The sequence below is a fragment of the Chelonia mydas genome, chromosome 23 (assembly GCF_015237465.2).
Source record: "Chelonia mydas isolate rCheMyd1 chromosome 23, rCheMyd1.pri.v2, whole genome shotgun sequence".
In the NCBI taxonomy this organism is placed as follows: domain Eukaryota; kingdom Metazoa; phylum Chordata; order Testudines; family Cheloniidae; genus Chelonia; species Chelonia mydas.
Genome location: NC_051263.2, coordinates 5,543,489 through 5,562,184, shown reverse-complemented (window position 1 = coordinate 5,562,184; position 18,696 = coordinate 5,543,489). Strand labels below are relative to the sequence as shown.

The following is an 18,696-nucleotide window of genomic DNA, read 5'->3' as shown; positions in this document are numbered from 1 at the left end:
GGGCTGGCAGCGTGGTCCGTTCTGGCTAGGCTGCACTGCAGTGGCTGCTGCGGGGCCCGGCAGGGGCAGCTGCAGGGCACCCCTGGGCTCACCCCCCCCCCCCCCCCGTGGAGCCTGACTTTGGTCTCGGTAGCCTGTGCCAGGCAGGGCAAGGGGTGATGTGACCGGAGCCTGTTCATGGTGGGTGGGTGTGCGTGCTGGGGGGGGGGGGGGGGCAGGGTGGCTGCGTGCTGCAGGGGGAGCTGAGGGGGTGCCTGGTGGGTGAGTGGCAATTGCAGGTGCATGCGTTGAGTATCAAGGGGGTGGAGCATATTGGGGTGTTGGGGAGGGCTCAGTGTGTGCACCTGGGCCATTCGTGTCACTCAGCTCCTGGCTGGTGCCCGCTGCCCATGGGCCTGGCCCTGAGGCCTGTTGCCTGCCCCATCTGCCTTGCTCTGTGTGTGGGGCGGGAGGGGGCGGTGAGTGCCCCTTGCTGGCCTGTTCCCTGCCCCCTGGCGCAACCTCCACCAGGCCGCATTTGGCCTGCGGGTAAAGCCCCATCATCCCAACTAGGCGTCGCTTGCTTGGGCAGCCTGCTGGGGCGTCAGCCCCTCTGAGCGGAACCCCCCCAGTGCAGGGCAGAGCTCGGCCCCAGTGGTGTTGGGGCCCCAGGGGCTAGAGCAGCAGCATCGCGTTCAGCCAGGAGGGGGCGCCCCTGGGCCAGCCAAAGGTCCGGTCGCTGAGCCCCCACAGTGACTGGCCAGTGGGGGCCATGTGGGGCCCGGCTCCCCAGCCTCTCACCACATCCACCATGTGGGGGCGCCCCAGGCTCAGCTCCCCCCGTTGGTGCTGCGGTGGGCGGCGCTGATCTCCCCCCCGGCCCCGCTCATACACGAGGCTGGCGCCGGGCTCCCCGCCCCGGGCCTAATTCAGCTTTTTTATTTCCTCTCCACAGTTCAGACAAAGCCTCCAGGCTGGGTCCCTCGTCCCGCCTCCGACCCCCGGGCCCGGCTGGCACCGAGGGCCAATAAATACATGGGGGGGCAGCAGGTGGCTATAAATTAACCGGGTCAAAGTGCAAAACTGCGGGATTCCCCGCCCCGGGCAAAGGGGCTTCACCCCCTAAGAGCCTCCGCCCCAGATGTGCACTGGAGATGGGTGGTTGGGTGGGGGAGCCGGTGGGCTGGGTGTGGGTCAACAGGGAAGGGGAGATGTCAACACTAGAAATAAATTACTAGCTGGGGGTGTTGCGGGGGGGGGGGAGTCACTGGGGCCCCCCCATGGCGGAAGATGGAACGGCAGGTGATGGGTGATTTTAGCAGCATAAATTCAGCCTTTAACAGCGGTGCCACCCCTGTGCCTGGGGCTGGCACCCGCTGGGGGTCCCTGGTGCTGCCCGGAGCCCTGCTGAACGGTGCCCGGGGCTGGCACTGTGGAGGGAGCAGGGCACCCTGGGCAGCAGGCCCCCACTGGCTGTCGCCACCTTGCGGCTCCCTTCGGGCAGGGAAGGGCATCTGTGGGCTCCCTCGGTTGCGTCTCTGCAGGTCCCAGCCGGCCCCTCCGCTGGGCCCCTTTCCCCATGGAGTGGGGCGGGTGGGGACAAGGCCCGTGCCAAGGACCCAGGATCACCGGGGCAAAGGGAGCTGGGCCTTTGGAGAGGCAGGGTGCCAGGGCAGGGGGCACTAGGTAACACCAGGCTCCTGGGAGGCGGGTGTAGAGGGTTGCCCAGCCTGGCACCACCCCGTGGCGTGACCATCACTTCACCCCCCAGGGACTGGGGCCCAGTTCCAAAGTGACATGCCTCTTAGAACGACCTGGGGGCTAGTGGTTGGGGTGGGGGTGCTGGGAGCCAGGACTCCTGGGTTCTATCCCCAGCTCCGGGAGGGGAGTGGGGTGTAGTGGTTACAGCAGCGGGGTGCTGGGAGCCAGGAGTCCTGGGTTCTATCCCCAGCTCTGGGAGGGGAGTGGGGTGTAGTAGTTTAAAGAAACAGGGGCTGGGAGCCAGGACTCCTGGGTTCAGTTGTCAGTTCTGCCCCGACTCACTGTGTGCCCTTGGGTGACACTCTTCCTCTCGCTCTGCCTCAGTTTCCCCAGCTGCCAAACGGGGCCATGGGGTGGCTACGTGGGAAGGAGTGGAGCTGGGGCCGGGCAGGGCAGAGGCAGCCTGCCCCATGCAGAGGGAGCTGGCAGGGGTCCACGATGGGGAGGCCAGAGGGCTGGCAGGCAGGAGCAGATGCACCCAGCCAGCAGCCCAGGGCCAGGGCAGGCCCAGGAGGGGACTGGAGAGATGGTCCCCTGACGGCGGGAGGGGCCCGAGCCACACAGCCTGGCTCCGGGTGGGAAGGGGCCCGTGGGCCTGGAGTGCTGTCATCCAGGCGTCCCCAGCTCTGGTCCTGGCTGGGCCCGGGGTGTGAGGCCTCCCGAGGAGGAGGGCTGACGGGCACCCCCGCGGTGCTGGCCAGGCGGTGACAGGGATGGCGGGCGGGGGCAGTGGGGCGAGCGCCCAGCCTCGCTCAGGACGGCTCGCCCGGGTCCTGGCCGGGCACCGCCAGCCCAAAGCCGCCGGTACAAAGGAGCAGGTATCCCGCCTTGGTGATGCAGGGCCTAGGTACCTGTGAGGAAAACGCACCGTCAGCAAGGGCACCCCCAGCGGGCAGAGGGGGCTCAGGGGCTGGGGGCTGCTCAGCAGATGCCCCCCCGCCCCCGGCTCATTTTTCCCCATTCCCCACTCTCCTGAGCCAGCTGGTCCCTGCCATGGGTCCAGATCAGAGCCAGCGCCCCTAGAGGGGAAAGGCCTCATGTCCCATTCCTTGCCCCCCTCACCATGGGGCCAGATGGGAGCTGGTGCCCCGTAGACGGGCCCTCGCCCGCCCCCCACAATGAGACATGTTCACTATAAACACCCGCCCCACGGGGGCCGAGCAGGGCTGTTGGCAGATGCCTGGCGGGAGGCCTGGGGGTCCCAGGTGGGAGGGTCACACTAGGGTGGGGGGGCTGGAGCTGATGGGGAAGAAGCCCCCAGCTCTGAGGCTGGCTGCAGGGGGAGCTGGTGGCCAAGTGTTTGCTGAACCCCATAGCCTTGGGCGCCAGGTCTTTCCCCTGTCCCGGCTGGGACGGGGGGGTGGGGGCACAGTTGTAGGTGCTGGCAGACCAGGAGCCGTGACCCTCCTGCTGGGCGAGGACTGACCTCCCCCGCCCCATGTGACATGGGGCACCAGGGGCACCTCTCTTGGGGTGGGGGGGGTCTCAGTTTCTCCCCCACCCTCCCTCCAGCTGCAGTCTCCAGGACGCATATGTCCCATCGCCCACCCCAGTTCTGTCCCTTGGTGGGGGCTCTCCAGCCCTGGGCTGAGGAGTGGGGGGGGGCTCTTTGTCTCCCCCCCCCAGCTGTGTGTCTCCACAGGTCCTCCGCAGGGAGGAGAGGTGGTGAGAGGGACGGGGGCGGGGACAGGACCAACCCTCACGCAAGGGCCATCTCGGTGCTGTCCAGCAAGGGGCGCTGGCAGGGCCCAGCGGGGTGACACACGGGGTTAGTTGGGCGGGGGGGGGGGGGGCAGGAAAGCACCTTAAGCAAAAGGTTAAGCAGGTGGGGACCTGGGGGGCAAGCGGAGATCAGATTGTCGCGGCCACCAGCACAAGTTGGCTTGAATCATAGAATCACAGAATATCAGGGTTGGAAGGGACCTCAGGAGGTATCTAGTCCAACCCCCTGCTCAAAGCAGGACCAATCCCCAACTTTTGCCCCAGATCCCTAAATGGCCCGATCAAGGATTGAACTCACAACCCTGGGTTTAGCAGGCCAATGCTCAAACCACTGAACTATCCCTCCACAAACCCCAGCCTGAGCCCCAAAGGTGGAGCCGGGCAGGGCGGGCACAGAGCCAGGCACAGAGACCGAGGCACAGAGCCAGGCAGCCGGGACAGAGATTGGCACAGAGCCAGGCATGGGGCATATATCTGGGCACAGAACTGGGCAGGAGGCACAGACGGCTGGGCACAGGGCAGGGTGGGTGAGGAGCCGGGCGGGGGGCAGAGCGGCGGGTAGGGCAGGTGAGGAGCCAGGCGAGTGAGAAGCCGGGCGGGTGGCAGGGCAGGTGAGGAGCCAGGCAGGGGGGTAGGGCGGGGGGCAGGGCAGGTGGCAGGGCAGGTCAGGAGCCAGGCAGGGGACAGGGCGGGTGAGGAGCCAGGCGGGGGGCAGGGCAGGTGGCAAGGTGGTTGGGGAGCCGGGCAGGTGAGGAGCCGGGTGAGGGGGCAGGGCGGGTCGCAAGGCGGGTGAGGAGCCAGGCGGGGGGCAGGGTGGGTGGCAGGGTGGGTGAGGAGCCAGGCGGGGGGCAGGGTAGGTGAGGAGCCAGGCGAGTGAGGAGTCAGGCTGGTGAGGAGCCGGGTGGGGGCCGGGCGGCTGAGGAGCCGGGCAGGGGCAGGGTGGGTGAGGGGCAGGACGGGTGAGGAGCCGGGTGGGGGGATAGGGCAGGTGAGGAGCCAGGCGGGTGAGGAGCGGGGCGGGGGCCGGGCGGGTGAGGAGCCGAGCAGGCGGACAGGGCGGGTGAGGAGCCGGGCGGGTGAGGAGCCGGGTGGGTGAGGAGCCAGGCAGGAGCCGGGCGGGTGAGGAGCCGGGCGGGGGGCCGGGCGGGTGAAGAGGCGGGCGGGGGCCGGGCGGATGAGGAGCCGGGTGGGGGGGCCGGGCGGGTGAGGAGCCAGGCAGGGGCCGGGTGGGTGAAGAGGCGGGCGGGGGCCGGGCGGGTGAGGAGCCGGGTGGGGGGGCCGGGCGGGTGAGGAGCCAGGCAGGGGCCGGGTGGGTGAAGAGGCGGGCGGGGGGCTGGGCAGGTGAGGAGCCGGGTGGGGGGGCTGGGCGGATGAGGAGCCGAGCGGGTGAAGAGCCAGGCAGGGGGGCCGGGCAGGTGAGGAGCCGGGCGGGTGAGGAGCCGGGCGGGGGCTGGGTGGGTGAAGAGGCGGGCGGGGGGCCGGGCAGGTGAGGAGCCGGGCAGGGGCTGGGCGGGTGAGGAGCCGGGCGGGTGAAGAGGCGGGCGGGGGGCCGGGCGGATGAGGAGCCGGGCAGGTGAGGAGCCGGGGGGGGGGCCGGGCGGGTGAGGAGCCGGGCGGGGGGCCGGGCGGGTGAGGAGCCGGGCAGGTGAGGAGCCGGGTGGGGGGGCCGGGCGGGTGAGGAGCCGGGCGGGGGGGGCCGGGCGGATGAGGAGCCGGGCAGGTGAGGAGCCGGGTGGGGGGGCCGGGCGGGTGAGGAGCCGGGCAGGTGAGGAGCTGGGCGGGGGGCCGGGAGGGTGAGGAGCCGGCTGGGGGGCCGGGAGGGTGAGGAGCGGGGCGGGGGCCGGGTGGGTGAAGAGGTGGGCGGGGGGCAGAGCGGGGGTAGGGCAGGTGAGGAGCCAGGCGGGGGGTAGGGCGGGGGGGCTGGGCGGGTGAGGAGCCGGGCGGGGGGCCGGGCGGGTGAGGAGCCGGGCGGGGGCCGGGCGGGTGAGGAGCTGGGCGGGGGCCGGGCAGTTGAAGAGCCGGGCGGGGGGCCGGGCGGGTGAAGAGGCGGGTGAGGAGCCGGCTGGGGGGCCGGGAGGGTGAGGAGCCGGGCGGGCGGGGGGCCGGGCGGGTGAGGAGCCAGGCGGGGGCCGGGCAGGTGAGGAGCCGGGCGGGGGCCGGGCGGGTGAAGAGGCGGGCGGGGGCCGGGCGGGTGAAGAGGCGGGCGGGGGCCGGGTGGGTGAAGAGGCGGGCGGGAGGGCTGGGCGGGTGAGGAGCCGGGCAGGTGAGGAGCCGGGTGGGGGGGCCGGGCGGGTGAGGAGCCAGGCAGGGGCCGGGTGGGTGAGGAGCCGGGCGGGGGGCCGGGCAGGTGAGGAGCTGGGCGGGAGAAGAGCCGGGCGGGGGGCCAGGCGGGTGAGGAGCCGGGCGGGGGCCAGGCGGGTGAAGAGCCGGGCGGGGGCCGGGCGGGTGAAGAGCCGGGCGGGGGCCGGGCGGGTGAAGAGGCGGGTGAGGAGCCGGCTGGGGGGCCGGGCGGGTGAGGAGCCGGGCGGGGGCCGGGCGGGTGAAGAGGCTGGCGGGGGGCCGGGGGGGTGAGGAGCCGGGCGGGGGCCGGGCGGGTGAGGAGCCGGGCGGGGGCCGGGTGGGTGAGGAGCCGGGCGGGCGGGGGGCCGGGCGGATGAGGAGCCGGGCGGGTGAGGAGCCGGGCGGGGGCCGGGCGGGTGAGGAGCCGGCTGGGGGGCCGGGCGGGTGAGGAGCCAGGCGGGTGAGGAGCTGGGCGGGGGGCCAGGCGGGTGAAGAGCCGGGCGGGGGCCGGGCGGGTGAAGAGGCGGGTGAGGAGCCGGCTGGGGGGCCGGGCGGGTGAGGAGCCGGGCGGGGGCCGGGCGGGTGAAGAGGCTGGCGGGGGGCCGGGCGGGTGAGGAGCCGGGCGGGGGCCGGGCGGGTGAAGAGGCTGGCGGGGGGCCGGGCGGGTGAGGAGCCGGGCGGGGGCCGGGCGGGTGAGGAGCCGGGCGGGGGCCGGGCGGGTGAGGAGCCGGGCGGGCGGGGGGCCGGGCGGATGAGGAGCCGGGCGGGTGAGGAGCCGGGCGGGGGGCCGGGCGGGTGAGGAGCCGGCTGGGGGGCCGGGCGGGTGAGGAGCCAGGCGGGTGAGGAGCTGGGCGGGGGGGCCAGGCGGGTGAAGAGCCGGGCGGGGGGCCGGGCGGGTGAAGAGGCGGGTGAGGAGCCAGGCGGGCGGGGGGCCGGGCGGGTGAGGAGCCGGGCGGGGGCCGGGCGGGTGAAGAGGCTGGCGGGGGGCCGGGCGGGTGAGGAGCCGGGCGGGGGCCGGGCGGGTGAAGAGGCTGGCGGGGGGCCAGGCGGGTGAGGAGCTGGGCGGGTGAAGAGGCGGGCAAGGAGCCGGGAGGGTGAGGAGCCGGGCAGGTGAGGAGCTGGGCGGGGGGCCAGGCGGGTGAGGAGCCAGGCAGGGGCCGGGTGGGTGAGGAGCCGAGTGGGTGAAGAGGCGGGCGGGTGAGGAGCCGAGCGGGTGAAGAGCCAGGCGGGGGGCCGGGCAGGTGAGGAGCTGGGCGGGGGTTAGGGCGCGTGAGGAGCCGGGCGGGTGAAGAGCCGGGCGGGGGGCCGGGCGGGTGAAGAGGCGGGTGAGGAGCCGGCTGGGGGGCCGGGAGGGTGAGGAGCCGGGCGGGCGGGGGGCCGGGCGGGTGAGGAGCCAGGCAGGGGCCGGGTGGGTGAGGAGCCGAGTGGGTGAAGAGCCAGGCGGGGGGCCGGGCAGGTGAGGAGCCGGGCGGGGGGCCGGGCGGGTGAAGAGCCGGGCGGGGGGCCGGGCGGGTGAAGAGCCGGGCGGGGGCCGGGCGGGTGAAGAGGCGGGTGAGGAGCCGGCTGGGGGGCCGGGAGGGTGAGGAGCCGGGCGGCTGGGGGGCCGGGCGGGTGAGGAGCCAGGCGGGTGAGCAGCAGGGGCCGACGTACCCTAGAAAAGAGCAGCAAGTGGCGGTACAGAGGTACCACAAGCGGGTATTCACAGAGTCGCGCTGCCATGGTGCCGCCTTGCTGGAAAGAGAAAGCAGAGATGCCCCGATCAGCGGAGTCGGCCGGGGGGGCGGCACTGGGGCTGGACCCAGGCCAAACCTCCTCCCAGACCTGCCCCGGCAGGGGGAAGGGGACCGGGCCCTGCTCTCCACCCCAGCCCTGGCACAAGCGGGCAGAGCCCCCCCTTGGCTCCCCGGCCACGCCCCCTGCACATCCAGGCTCCCCGAGCTGCCCACAGCCGTGACCTATGCTCCATCCCCCCACCCCCTGGGTGTGGGGCCCTGAGTGTCACAGTTGGGTTGTAGCCTGGTGACCAGCCCCGGTGCTGAGCCCCAGGCAAGCCCCACTCCAGACGGTGCCCCCAGGCCAGGCTTACATCAGCGGGGTGCTCCGTGCGGCACGGCCAGGGGGCACCGCAGCCGGGGGGCCGCCCCACAGCAGCTGCAAGGAAAAGAGAGAGGTGGGACCGTGCGCGGCCCGAGGAGGCCAGCCATGCAGGAGTCACCGCCCCACAACCCCAGGGCAGACGGGCCCCCACCACCCAGCCATGCAGCGGTGACCCCCTCCACCTGCAGGGCAGACGGGCCCCCACCACCCGGCCATGCAGAGCCACAGCCCTTGCCGAGCTTTGTGGGCACCAGAGTGCCCGCCCCAGCCATGCACAGACCCCTGTCTCACAGCCAGGCTCAGCCCTAGGTGAACCGATGCCCCCACCCGCGCGGGCACCAGGGGGCAGCACATCAGCTCCCCAACAGGTCTGGCCAGGCACGGGGGCTGGGTGCGTGTATCCTGCCCCACGCGGGGCTGTGCCCAGGGCTCTCGGGCCGATTCCCGGCTCACACTCACTGCTGCAGGGGGCAAAGCCCAGGCTAGCGCCGGGACAGCCGGACGTCACCAACCCGGAATGGTCCCTGCTCCCCGTCCCGCCCAGTTAATTACAGTCCTGCCCATCTCTGGCCCCTTGCATCAGCCTCAAAACCCCCAGCCCCCCCCAACCTCCTGGAGGTCAGGCTGCTTACAGGGGGACCCCCAGCCAGCACCGAGATGTGGCCGCCTCTGAGGAGGGACATGGCAGCTGATTAAGAGCCACACGAGGCGGGCACAGGGGGCCTGCCACAGGCCGATTTCCCCAGCACGGGGCTGGGGCAGGGGAGGGGAATCGAGGGGAAAGCGGGGGGGCTGGGGGAGGAGAAAGAGGAGGGTGCAGAGAGGGGAGTGAAGGGGAACGGGGTGCAGAGCAAAGGGCGTGACACGGGTGGAGAGGGAGAGACCCTGGGGGGAGGGGGGAAAAGGGTCCAAGGGGACAGGCCTGGGGCAGGGCAGGGGGGCAGGCGGCGAGTCAGTGGGGGCAAGGGGGGTAGGGGGCCCGGGGAGGGCAGGGGGGCACTTGCCTTCCTCCCCGGGTGGTTTCATCCCCTCGATTTGTGCCTCCAATCGCTTGATTTGAGCTTCCAGTTCCAAGTTGCGGCTCTCGGCCTCCTGCAGGCGGCTGGGGGGGTCGGGGGCACGTCAGGGCAGCCGAGTCCCAGAACCAGCAAATCCCCCCACCCCCGCCCATACAGGCCCCTTCACAAGGGCACCGCTAGCTGGCAGGGGGCACTGCCACTCCTCGGGGGGGGCAGCATTGGAAACCCACCCCCCAGGCAGTTTCAGGCCTCTGACCGCCCTGCCCATGCCCCCAGCTCTCCCCAGGGGTCCCTGCCCCCCACTGCCCATGCCCCCAGCTCCCCCTGGGGTCCCTGCCCCTCACCTGGCGAAGGTCTGGTTGGCCACCTTGACCATGCTGAGCTCCTGGCGCAGCCCCTCCCGCGTGTGCAGCTCCGACTCGAAGGCCGCCTGCAGCTCCAGGAAGGCGGCGAGATCCAGCTTCTGCCCGTCGGGCGCCTTGCAGGCCTGGCCGGGGGAGGGCGCCCGTGAGGGGGGCGAGGCTGGCTAGCAGGGGGCTGCGGGTCGGGAGTGAGGGGCACCCACCGGGCTGAGGGGAGCCCAGGGCTGGGCCAATGCCCCTGGCTCTCCCCTGGGGTCCCCCCCCACTGCCCATGCCCCTGGTTCCCCCCAGGGGTCCTTGCCCTCCCCCCACACGGCCCATTACATTTTTTAAAAAAAAGTCCTCATGATTTTTAAGCATATCTCGTGATTTCGGGGGAGTGGCAACACTGAGAAGTTAAGGATTATTATTTAGCATTTACATTACGGTAGGTTTTGGGCCGGGGATGGGTGGGGGGGAACAGGACTGGGACCTTGTCTTGAGCTTTACAAATCAAGATACATGGAACGTAGACTGGATGGGGAGAAGTCTACGTAACTCATGTAGTTGTTGATACACGTGTGGCCTCAAATATTACCAACCCCCCCCCCCTCCCAAAAAAACCCCAAGCATTTCCCCAACAGACCCACAGTCTGGAAAGCATTCGTCCCTCATACTGTTGAAAAGACTGACAGCAGAAAGAAGGATCCCAGCTTCTCAAACAATCTTCTAGCACAGGGGTTCTCAAACTGGAGGTCGGGACCTCGCGGGGGTCACAAGGTTATTACATGGGGGGGGGGTCACGAGCTGTCAGCCTCCACCCCAAACCCCGCTTTGCTTCCAGCATTTACAATAGTGTAAAACTTATAAGGGGGGTGACACACAAGAGCCTTGCTGTGTGAAAGGACCCGCCAGTACAAAAGTTTGAGACCCACTGCTCTAGGAAGACAAAGAATCTCTCATCTAGAGACTCACAAAACACTCCCAAGAAATTGTAACCAAAGGGCCCGCCAGAGATTTCAGATTTTTCAACTAAATCAGCTTTAAAGAACCCTCATCCCAGCAAAACTCTTGCTGTTTTTCTGACCAGAAGATTCTCCCCAGAGAGAGTCACTACAATACAAAGTTGATGCATGAGGTGGGTAGAGCAACCTCCTAGCCCAGCCCCCTGGTCCAAAACCCAATTTAACGCACAGTCCTAGGACAGGACTGATCCAAGATTACACCAATAAGACCAGAAACGATGCTTGACCTCAGAGAGCGGAGAAACAATAGTGAGACTCTGTGACGCACGCCCATCCCTGCACCCCATGCTCTCTACCTCACCGTGACCAGCTCCCAGCCCCGCAACAAACACCATCGCTAGGTGACTCCACGTGAGGTCACTCCCCCGACATGACTCCAGGGGCAGGATTCAAAGCGAGAACCCTGAACACACAATTCTGTTCAAAGACAGACAAGTCTTGCAGCTGCCTTCCTCTGGCTGGTTTCTCTGTATGCTCCTAATTTGCATAACCCCGCCCACTGCCCTGTTCACGCTTACAGCAAACCAGGGCAAAGAAAGCCCATGCCAGCGTATACCGCAGCCCCATGCTCTTTTCTGCTCCTTCAGAACCAGCACCGGGTTGCCAAAGGGGCCCCAGCCCAGCCTGCTCTCAGGGCAGGGGGCGGGGCAGGGGGCCGGGAGCACCCCACAATTCCAGCCCACACCCCCAGCCCCCTGCCTTAACTCCTGCACTGGCGCACCCCCTCATCCCCCCAGCCCCCTGCCCTCCCTGACTCCTGCAACCCCCCCAACCCCACCTGCACCCCTCGCACCAAATGGGAGTTGCCCCAGGTAAGCGTTCCACACCCCAACCTCCTGCCCCAGCCCTGAGCCCCCTCCCGCACCCTAACTCCTGGTCAGACCCTGCACCTCAACCCCCAGCCTGCTCCTGCACCCTAACTCCCTCCCAGACCCTGCACCCCCAGCCCTGAGCCCCCTCCCGCACCCTAACTCCCTCCCAGACCCTGCACCCCCAGCCCTGAGCCCCCTCCCGCACCCTAACTCCCTCCCAGACCCTGCACCCCCAGCCCTGAGCCCCCTCCCGCACCCTAACTCCCTCCCAGACCCTGCACCCCAATATTTTCTTAAGGGCTCTTATCCAAAGTGCTTTAAACTAGTTAGCTAACGGTACAAACAATATTTGGAAAGATCATTAAGTGGTTCGCCGAGACCTCCAGCGATTTTCAAGTGGTCTGTGGAGAAATAAATTAGACTAGAAAAACTGTCAACTTTACTTTCATTTACTTGCTATTACTTATAGGAGGAGGAGGAGGATGAAGGAAAAAGGGGGGCCGATAAGAGAGAATGTTTTTTTTCTTGGCTGGCCCCCAAAATGAAGCTGAGCACAGGGCCCCACTAACTCTGAATCTGCCGCTGGGGGGTACTAGCAGAGCTGGGGGGAGCCCAGGGCTGGGCTAGGAGGGGGCTGTGGGTTGGGACCCCACAGCAGGAAGTCGATTGCGCCCCCCAAGTGTAGCCACTTACCAGGTCTCCGGGGGGCAGGTTGGGGGGCTGCTCCTGCGGGGGGCGGCCCCGGTCGCACTCCAGCTCCATGGCGATTTCCCGCCCCCTGTCCCCCGGCTCATTCTGTCTGAGAGGAGGGAGAATCTCACGGCCCCGCCTGGAGCCCCAGGGCCAGCCCCCAACCCCGCTGTGCCCCCTACAGCTGGCCCCAGCCCCCACTGCACCCCCTCAGGGCTGGCCCCAGCCCCCAACCCCACTGTGCCCCCCACAGCCGGCCCCAGCCCCCAACCCTACTTCGCCCCCCCTACAGCTGGCCTCCCAGCTCCCCCCAGCCCTGCCAGAGCTGGCCCCAGCCCCCAAACCCAATGTGCCCCCGCCACGGCCGGCACCCCAGTACCCCCAGCTCTGCAAGGGCAGCTCCATCCCCCTCCCCCATGCCTCCCAACTTCCCCCAGCTCTGCCAGGGTCACCCCCAGCCCCCAACCCCACATGCTCCCCCCACAGGTGGCCCCTCCCCCCCCGCGCCAACCCGGTCCTGCCAGGCCAGCCCCAGGCTTCCACACCACCCGACCCAGCCTCCTGCGCCCCACCCCAACCCTATCAGGGTTTCCTGCACCCCTATACCCTGACAAGCAAACGCATGCTCTGCCCACCCCCAGCCCCCACCATGGCTCCCCCCACCACCAGGCCTCAGTCCCGGGGGGAGGCCCCATCACACCCCCCGGCCCCGCCGCACCCCCTAGAGGGGACAGGCCCCATGTCCCCCTCTCCCGTACCCCAAGCACCCCCTTACTTGAGGCTGGTGCTGGTGTAGGAGAAGCCCACGAAGGGCAGGTGCACGCCCAGCGGGGAGCTCTCCAGCACGTCTGACAGCGTCTCCTGGGGGGCGATACCAAGGGGGGCCCTGAACTGGGGGGGGCCGTGGCTCCGCACCCACCCCCGCCAGGGCCTGCCCCATGTGCCTCCCCATAGCTCCAAACTCTGTTGGCCGACACGGCCCTGCCTTCCATGCCCTCTGCCGGCACTGGGCCAGCTGTGTTAGCCATGCAAGCAAAAGCCAGACACGTGTGCAGGTGATTCCTGTCTCCATGTGGACACACAAGAGGTGGGCGGGGGTAGGTTTGAGGGGCAGGCAGGGGACGACTGGGGGGCTGGCGGGCGGTAGGTGGGAGGGGCTAGTCGGACGTGGGAGGGGTGGTGGATGGGGGCCTGGTGGGCTGGAGAGGCGATGGGGGTGATAAGTGGGGACTGGGGGGGCAGGGGTGGATGGGGAGTAGGTGAGGGCTGGCGGACCGGGGGGCTGGTGGGTGGTAGGTCGGGGCAGTAGGTGGGGGCAGGGGGTGGATGGAGGCAGTAGGTGGGGGCTGGGGGGCACAGGGTGGATGGCAGGCAGTAGCTGGGGGGCTGGCGGGCAGATAGGGAAACTCTATGCTGGCTCAGTGGGGAAAGAGACGGGGGGGGTCTGGGAGTTCATGTTATTTTGCCCCCTGGGGCAGGCAGCGAGGGCAGATCTCAGCCTGCAGCAGGGCAGGGGACCCCCCTTCCCAGGGGGCACCCAGGGTCTCCTGGGCCCAGTCCTCTGGCACTCGGCCCCTGAGCACCAAGGAGAGAACGAACCGCCCTGGGAGCCCCGCCCCCGCCCCACGCCGGGGTCAGAGCCGGCTCCAGGACGCGGCTGGCGACTTTCCCACCCGCTTGGCACGGCCGCAAACGGCACACGAGCCGGGGCAGGTCGCCCCTCCCTGTGCGCAGGCAGGAATGGGGGGGCTCAGTTTATGGTGGCAGCTGCCCTCAGACCCTGGCCTCAGCTCCTGCAGCCTCAGGGCTGCTCTAACTCATGCTCTGCCCACTCTGTGCCACCCCCACCCCCAACCTCCCATCCGTCCTCTATGGGCCCTGGGGGGCAGGGAATAGCCACAGCGCAGGGCGCCCTGGCCACACCCCAGGGGCTGGGAGCAGGACCCTTACGCCAGCTCCATGCTAGCCAGTGGCGGGGATACTCAAGGCGCGCTTCCCCCCACTTTAGGGCCATTCTGCAGTGCCAGGGGGCCTGAGCGATGCCAGGCCGAGGGCGCTGCACCGGCCCGCGGGCACGTCCCACCATTGCACGCCCAGACCAGGTGGCCCAGCCAGGGGGCATGCAGAGACAGCCCCCGAGTGACAGTGGGGGCAGCCCAAGGTGAGAGGGGGGGACGCAGCGGGGGAGGGGCGGCAGCCATGCGGGGCGCGGATGCGGGGTGGGGGGCTGAGAAATGAAAAGTCACGTACCCCGCCCCCGCTCACCATGTCCGTCAGGCAGTCGTCCACCACGTCGAAGTTGGAGGTGTCGGTGGCATTGGCGAACTCGGGGGCGAAGGGCGGGGTGAACGCCCGCAGCCCCTCCCAGTCCACGCCGGCGAAGAAGGGGTGCTCCCGGAAGTCCCGCACCCCGTTCCGGCCCAGCCGCGTCTCCCGGGGGCAGAGCAGCCCTTGGATCAGGGCCCGGGCGTCGTCCGGCACATCCGGTGCCGAGAGCGGGAAGCGAAAGTGCTCCTGAAAGGCAGGAGGCGGGGGGCTCAGGGGCGCGGGGTGGGGGCACACGGGGGATGCTGGGCGTGGAGATGGGGGACAGGGTGGGTGGGTGGAGATGGGGAGAAATGGGGGTGCAAAGCACTGGGCAGTAATGAGGGGCAGATCACTGGGGGTGGAGATGGGGGGCAGGGTGCTGGGGCAGAGATGGGGGGAGCGGGGAGCTGGGGTGGGGCTGGGGCAGAGATGCAGGGCAGGGCACTGGGATAGAGATGGGGGGCAGGGCACTGGGCCAGAGATGAAGGCAGGGCACTGGGGTGGAGAGGGGGGGCAGGGCTGGGGCAGAGATGGGGGCAGGGCGTTGGGGTAGAGATGGGGGCAGAGATGGGCAGGGCACTGGAGTAGAGATGGGGGGCAGGGCTGGGTTGGAGATGGGGGCAGGGCACTGGGGTAGAGATGGGAGGCAGGGCTGGGTTGGAGATGGGGGCAGGGCACTGGGGTAGAGATGGGAGGCAGGGCTGGGGCAGAGATGGGGGCAGGGCACTCAGGTGGAGATGTGGGGCAGGGCACTGGGGCAGAGATGGGGGCAGGGCACTCAGGTGGAGATGCGGGGCAGGGCACTAGGGTTGAGATGGGGACAGGACACTGGGGCGGAGATGGGCAGAGCACTGGGGTGAAGATGGGAGGCAGGGCACTGGGTCAGAAATGGGGGGCAGGGCACTGGGGTAGAGATGGGGGGGCAGGGCTGGGGCAGAGATGGGGGGCAGGGCGTTGGGGCAGAGATGGGCGGCAGGGTTCTGTGGGGAGGCGAGGGGACGCCTGGCAGTGGATGGGGACTCCTAGGGTTCCAGGTACCGGTGCCGCCTCCCCGCCCCACTGCCCCCCCACCTTGAAGTGGATGATCTTGCCGTAGGTCTCAACGATGGAGTCGGCGAAGAAGGGCGTGTGCCCGAAGAACATCTCGTAGGCGAAGACGCCCAGGGACCACCAGTCGCACTCGGTGCCGTACGAGTGGCTCCCGTCCTCCACAGCCTGCAGGATCTCGGGGGACAGGTAATCAGGGGTCCCCACTGCCACCGACGAGCAGATCTGTCGGGGAGGGGGGGAAGAGGATTCAGCAGGTGGGGGGCACCAGTTTGGACCCTCCTCTTGTTTTCGGTGCCGCAAGGCCCATGGCATGGCAGGGTCTCTTAGCCCACCGCACACCGTGTGCTCCCTGCATAGAGAGGCAGAGCCCTTCCTGCTGACTCACCCGGACTCCCGGACCAGCTGTGTCCTAGCTGCTCAGTCCGGGAGCATGGCAGGGTGAGGCAGCGTGAACTAGAAGCAGGGAGTGAGGACAGGGAGTCCCCCCACCCCAGCCGTGGCAGAGAGGGGTTTGCCAGTCAGCAGATCTCCAGCTGGAAGCTGCGTCGTTTGCCCCGGCGCTGTCGCCCGACGCGACCAACTTTGGGGGGCGGGGGGAACTGCACTCACCGTGCCGTCCTCCCGGAGCTTGAGGCAGGAGCCGAAGTCCCCCAGGCGGATGTGCCCACAGCGGTCGAGCAGGATGTTGTCGGGTTTGATGTCTCTGGGGGGGGGGGGGGGGCAGACAGAAAGAGGGTGTTGGAGCGGGAGTTAGGGAGTCTCCCCGTCACTCCCAAGTGACATTTGCTTCCCCCAGCCCTGAGCCCCGGCAGCTTTGGGACAGCACAGCAGTTTGAGACAGGAAGTGGAGGAGCACTCCCACTCCCCGCAAGAAGCCATCGGGGCCCAGGCTGCCACATAGCCGGGACGCCGGGAGAACGTTCCAGCTCCTGCCAACAGGACCCCGGGCTCGTGAATACTCCCGACGGCACGTTCAGCAGCACGGCGCCCCCTGGTGCCAGGCTGGGGCACCACTGACCGAGGGGAGAGCGCCCCCCTCCTGCGGCTTCACCCCGCTCCCTGCGGCACGGCGCCCCCTGGTGCCAGGCTGGGGCACCACTGACCGAGGGGAGAGCGCCCCCTCCTGCGGCTTCACCCCGCTCCCTGCGGCACGGCGCCCCCTGGTGCCAGGCTGGGGCACCACTGACCGAGGGGAGAGCGCCCCCTTCTGCGGCTTCACCCTGCTCCCTGCGGCACGGCGCCCCCTGATGCCAGGCTGGGGCATCACTGACCGAGGGGAGAGCGCCCCCTCCTGCGGCTTCACCCCGCTCCCTGCGACACGGCGCCCCCTGGTGCCAGGCTGGGGCACCACTGACCGAGGGGAGAGCGCCCCCTCTGCGGCTTCACCCCGCTCCCTGCGGCATGGCGCCCCCTGGTGCCAGGCTGGGGCACCACTGACTGAGGGGAGAGTGGCCCCCTCTGCGGCTTCACCCCGCTCCCTGCGGCACGGCGCCCCCTGGTGCCATGCTGGGGCACCACTGACTGAGGGGAGAGCGCCCCCTCTGCGGCTTCACCCCGCTCCCTGTGGCACAGCGCCCCCTGGTGCCAGGCTGGGGCACCACTGACCGAGGGGAGAGCGCCCCCTCTGCGGCTTCACCCCGCTCCCTGCGGCATGGCGCCCCCTGGTGCCAGGCTGGGGCACCACTGACTGAGGGGAGAGTGCCCCCTCTGCGGCTTCACCCCGCTCCCTGCGGCACGGCGCCCCCTGGTGCCAGGCTGGGGCACCACTGACTGAGGGGAGAGCGCCCCCTCTGCGGCTTCACCCCGCTCCCTGTGGCACAGCGCCCCCTGGTGCCAGGCTGGGGCACCACTGACCGAGGGGACAGCGCCCCCTCCTGCGGCTTCACCCCCCTCCCTGCGGCACGGCGCCCCCTGGTGCCAGGCTGGGGCACCACTGACCGAGGGGACAGCGCCCCCTCCTGCGGCTTCACCCCGCTCCCTGCGGCACGGCGCCCCCTGGTGCCAGGCTGGCGAGAGCACCACCTCACTCCGCTCCCCTCCCCGCGGGTTCTGCCTGGACGTTTCCCATCCCAGGCCAGGCCCATGTGCCAAGGTCCCTGCAGGACACCAGGGGCCCAGACGCTCCCCTTCAACCAGCGCTAACGCAGGGTCCTCCCCAAACCCAGGCCCCGGGTCTCCCTCCCCGGCCGTCTCCAGGCGCCGGCCTAGGATCTGCCTGCCTGTCTGTCCATCCACCCCGTCCGTCTGCCCATCCATCGTGCTGGCCGGGAGCTCTCTGGCCCCTTCCCATCTCTCCAGCGCGCCTCCCCCGATTCTCACCCTCTCCCCCTCCTCGGGGGCCTTCCCGGGCCCTCTCCCTGGGCCCTGAACCTTCCCAGGCCTCGGTGGCTCATGTGATTTGGAGCCGGGCCCAGCCGAGATGAGTCTGAATCTAGGACAGTGTTTATGGCTGGGGGCAGAGCCAGCATCAGGGGCTGGGGGGGGGCAGGGGACAGGGGTTGTTGCAAAAGCCAAGAAATCCGACCTCGTTTGGTACCCTGGGACGCTGGCTGGCTGGCCCGGGCCCTGTGCACCCCACGGGGGAATGAGAGAGCTCCCACGTGCTCCGGCCCCGGGGGCTGCAGGTTGGGGAGCAAAGGGCTGATCTGATGCTCTGTCCCGACAATTAGCAGCCCCCCGGGGTAAGGGCCAGGGGGTATCTGGCTGGAGAAAGGGATCTGGAGAGACAGGGGGTGTCTGGCTGGAGAAGGGGGGCCTGGGGAGGGAGGGAGTATATGGCTAGTGAAGGGGGGCCAGGGGCAGCAGGAGGTGTCTGGCTGGAGAAGGGGGCCTGGGGGCGGCAGGGGGTGTCTGGCTGGAGAAGGGGGCTGGGGGCTGGAGGGGGTGTCTGGCTGGAGAAGGAGGCTGGGGGCTGGAGGGGGTGTCTGGCTGGAGGTGGGGGTGGGGGAGGCAGGGGGTGTCTGGCTGGAGAAGGGGGGGTTGGGGGAGGCAGGGGGTATCTGGCTGGAGAAGGGGGCCAGGACTCTGTCTGCCTGAGGCTCTAGGCGCTCTGCTGCCCTCCCCACAGCGCAGGTTGCCCCCTCTGCTCGCAGTGCCCCGCTCTGCCCCCCAGGGGCACCCTACCTGTGCACGTAACCCAGACGGTGGATGGAGTCGATGGCCATCACCATCTCGGCCAGGTAAAAGCGGGCCATGTCCAGGGGGATGCGGTCCCCGAATTTGCTCAGCAGCGTCAGGAGGTCACCCCCCACGTAGTACTCCATCACCAGGTACTGCGGGAGTGGAGACGAGGTGTGACAGCACTCCCGACAGGCCACCTTCGAGGGCAGCCCCCCACGGGGGGGGCAGAGCAGCAGGGGAGAGACTGTGCTGGCAGCATGGGGAGCTCCAGCCCTTGGCATGACCAGCACCCGCTGTGTTAGCTACACTAGAGCCCCCGCCCCTCCCAGAGCTGGGGATAGAACCCAGGAGTCCTGGTTCCCAACCCCCCCATTCTAACCACTAGACCCAACAGCCCTCTCTGAGCTGGGGATAGAACCCAGGAGTCCGGGCTCCCAGCCCCCCCCCCCCCCCCGCTCTAACCACTAGACCCCACAGCTCTCTCTGAGCGGGG

The 18,696-nt window shown here is 69.4% G+C and overlaps 1 protein-coding gene across 7 annotated transcripts in view; it reads right to left on the bottom strand.

Annotated features, from left to right (window-relative positions):
• Positions 1-902: 902 nt before the first annotated feature.
• The window catches only part of DMPK (DM1 protein kinase), a 35,589-nt gene continuing 17,795 nt past the window's right edge, over positions 903-18,696 (bottom strand). The window contains exons 5-15 of one of the 7 annotated variants that reach the window (XM_043534489.1): positions 18,207-18,355; positions 15,693-15,786; positions 15,105-15,305; positions 13,977-14,240; positions 12,502-12,587; positions 11,730-11,835; positions 9,203-9,345; positions 8,844-8,941; positions 7,829-7,893; positions 7,393-7,469; positions 903-2,591 (exon numbers count right to left, since the gene is read on the bottom strand). In XM_043534489.1, the coding sequence (XP_043390424.1) occupies positions 2,003-2,591; positions 7,393-7,469; positions 7,829-7,893; positions 8,844-8,941; positions 9,203-9,345; positions 11,730-11,835; positions 12,502-12,587; positions 13,977-14,240; positions 15,105-15,305; positions 15,693-15,786; positions 18,207-18,355 (1,872 nt within the window). In that variant the 3' untranslated portion in view covers positions 903-2,002. Of the gene's footprint in view, positions 2,592-7,392; positions 7,474-7,828; positions 7,894-8,843; positions 8,942-9,202; positions 9,346-11,729; positions 11,836-12,501; positions 12,588-13,976; positions 14,241-15,104; positions 15,306-15,692; positions 15,787-18,206; positions 18,356-18,696 lie in introns of all 7 variants that reach the window. The other 6 variants (XM_043534490.1, XM_043534491.1, XM_043534492.1 and 3 more) reach the window with 6 other exon arrangements.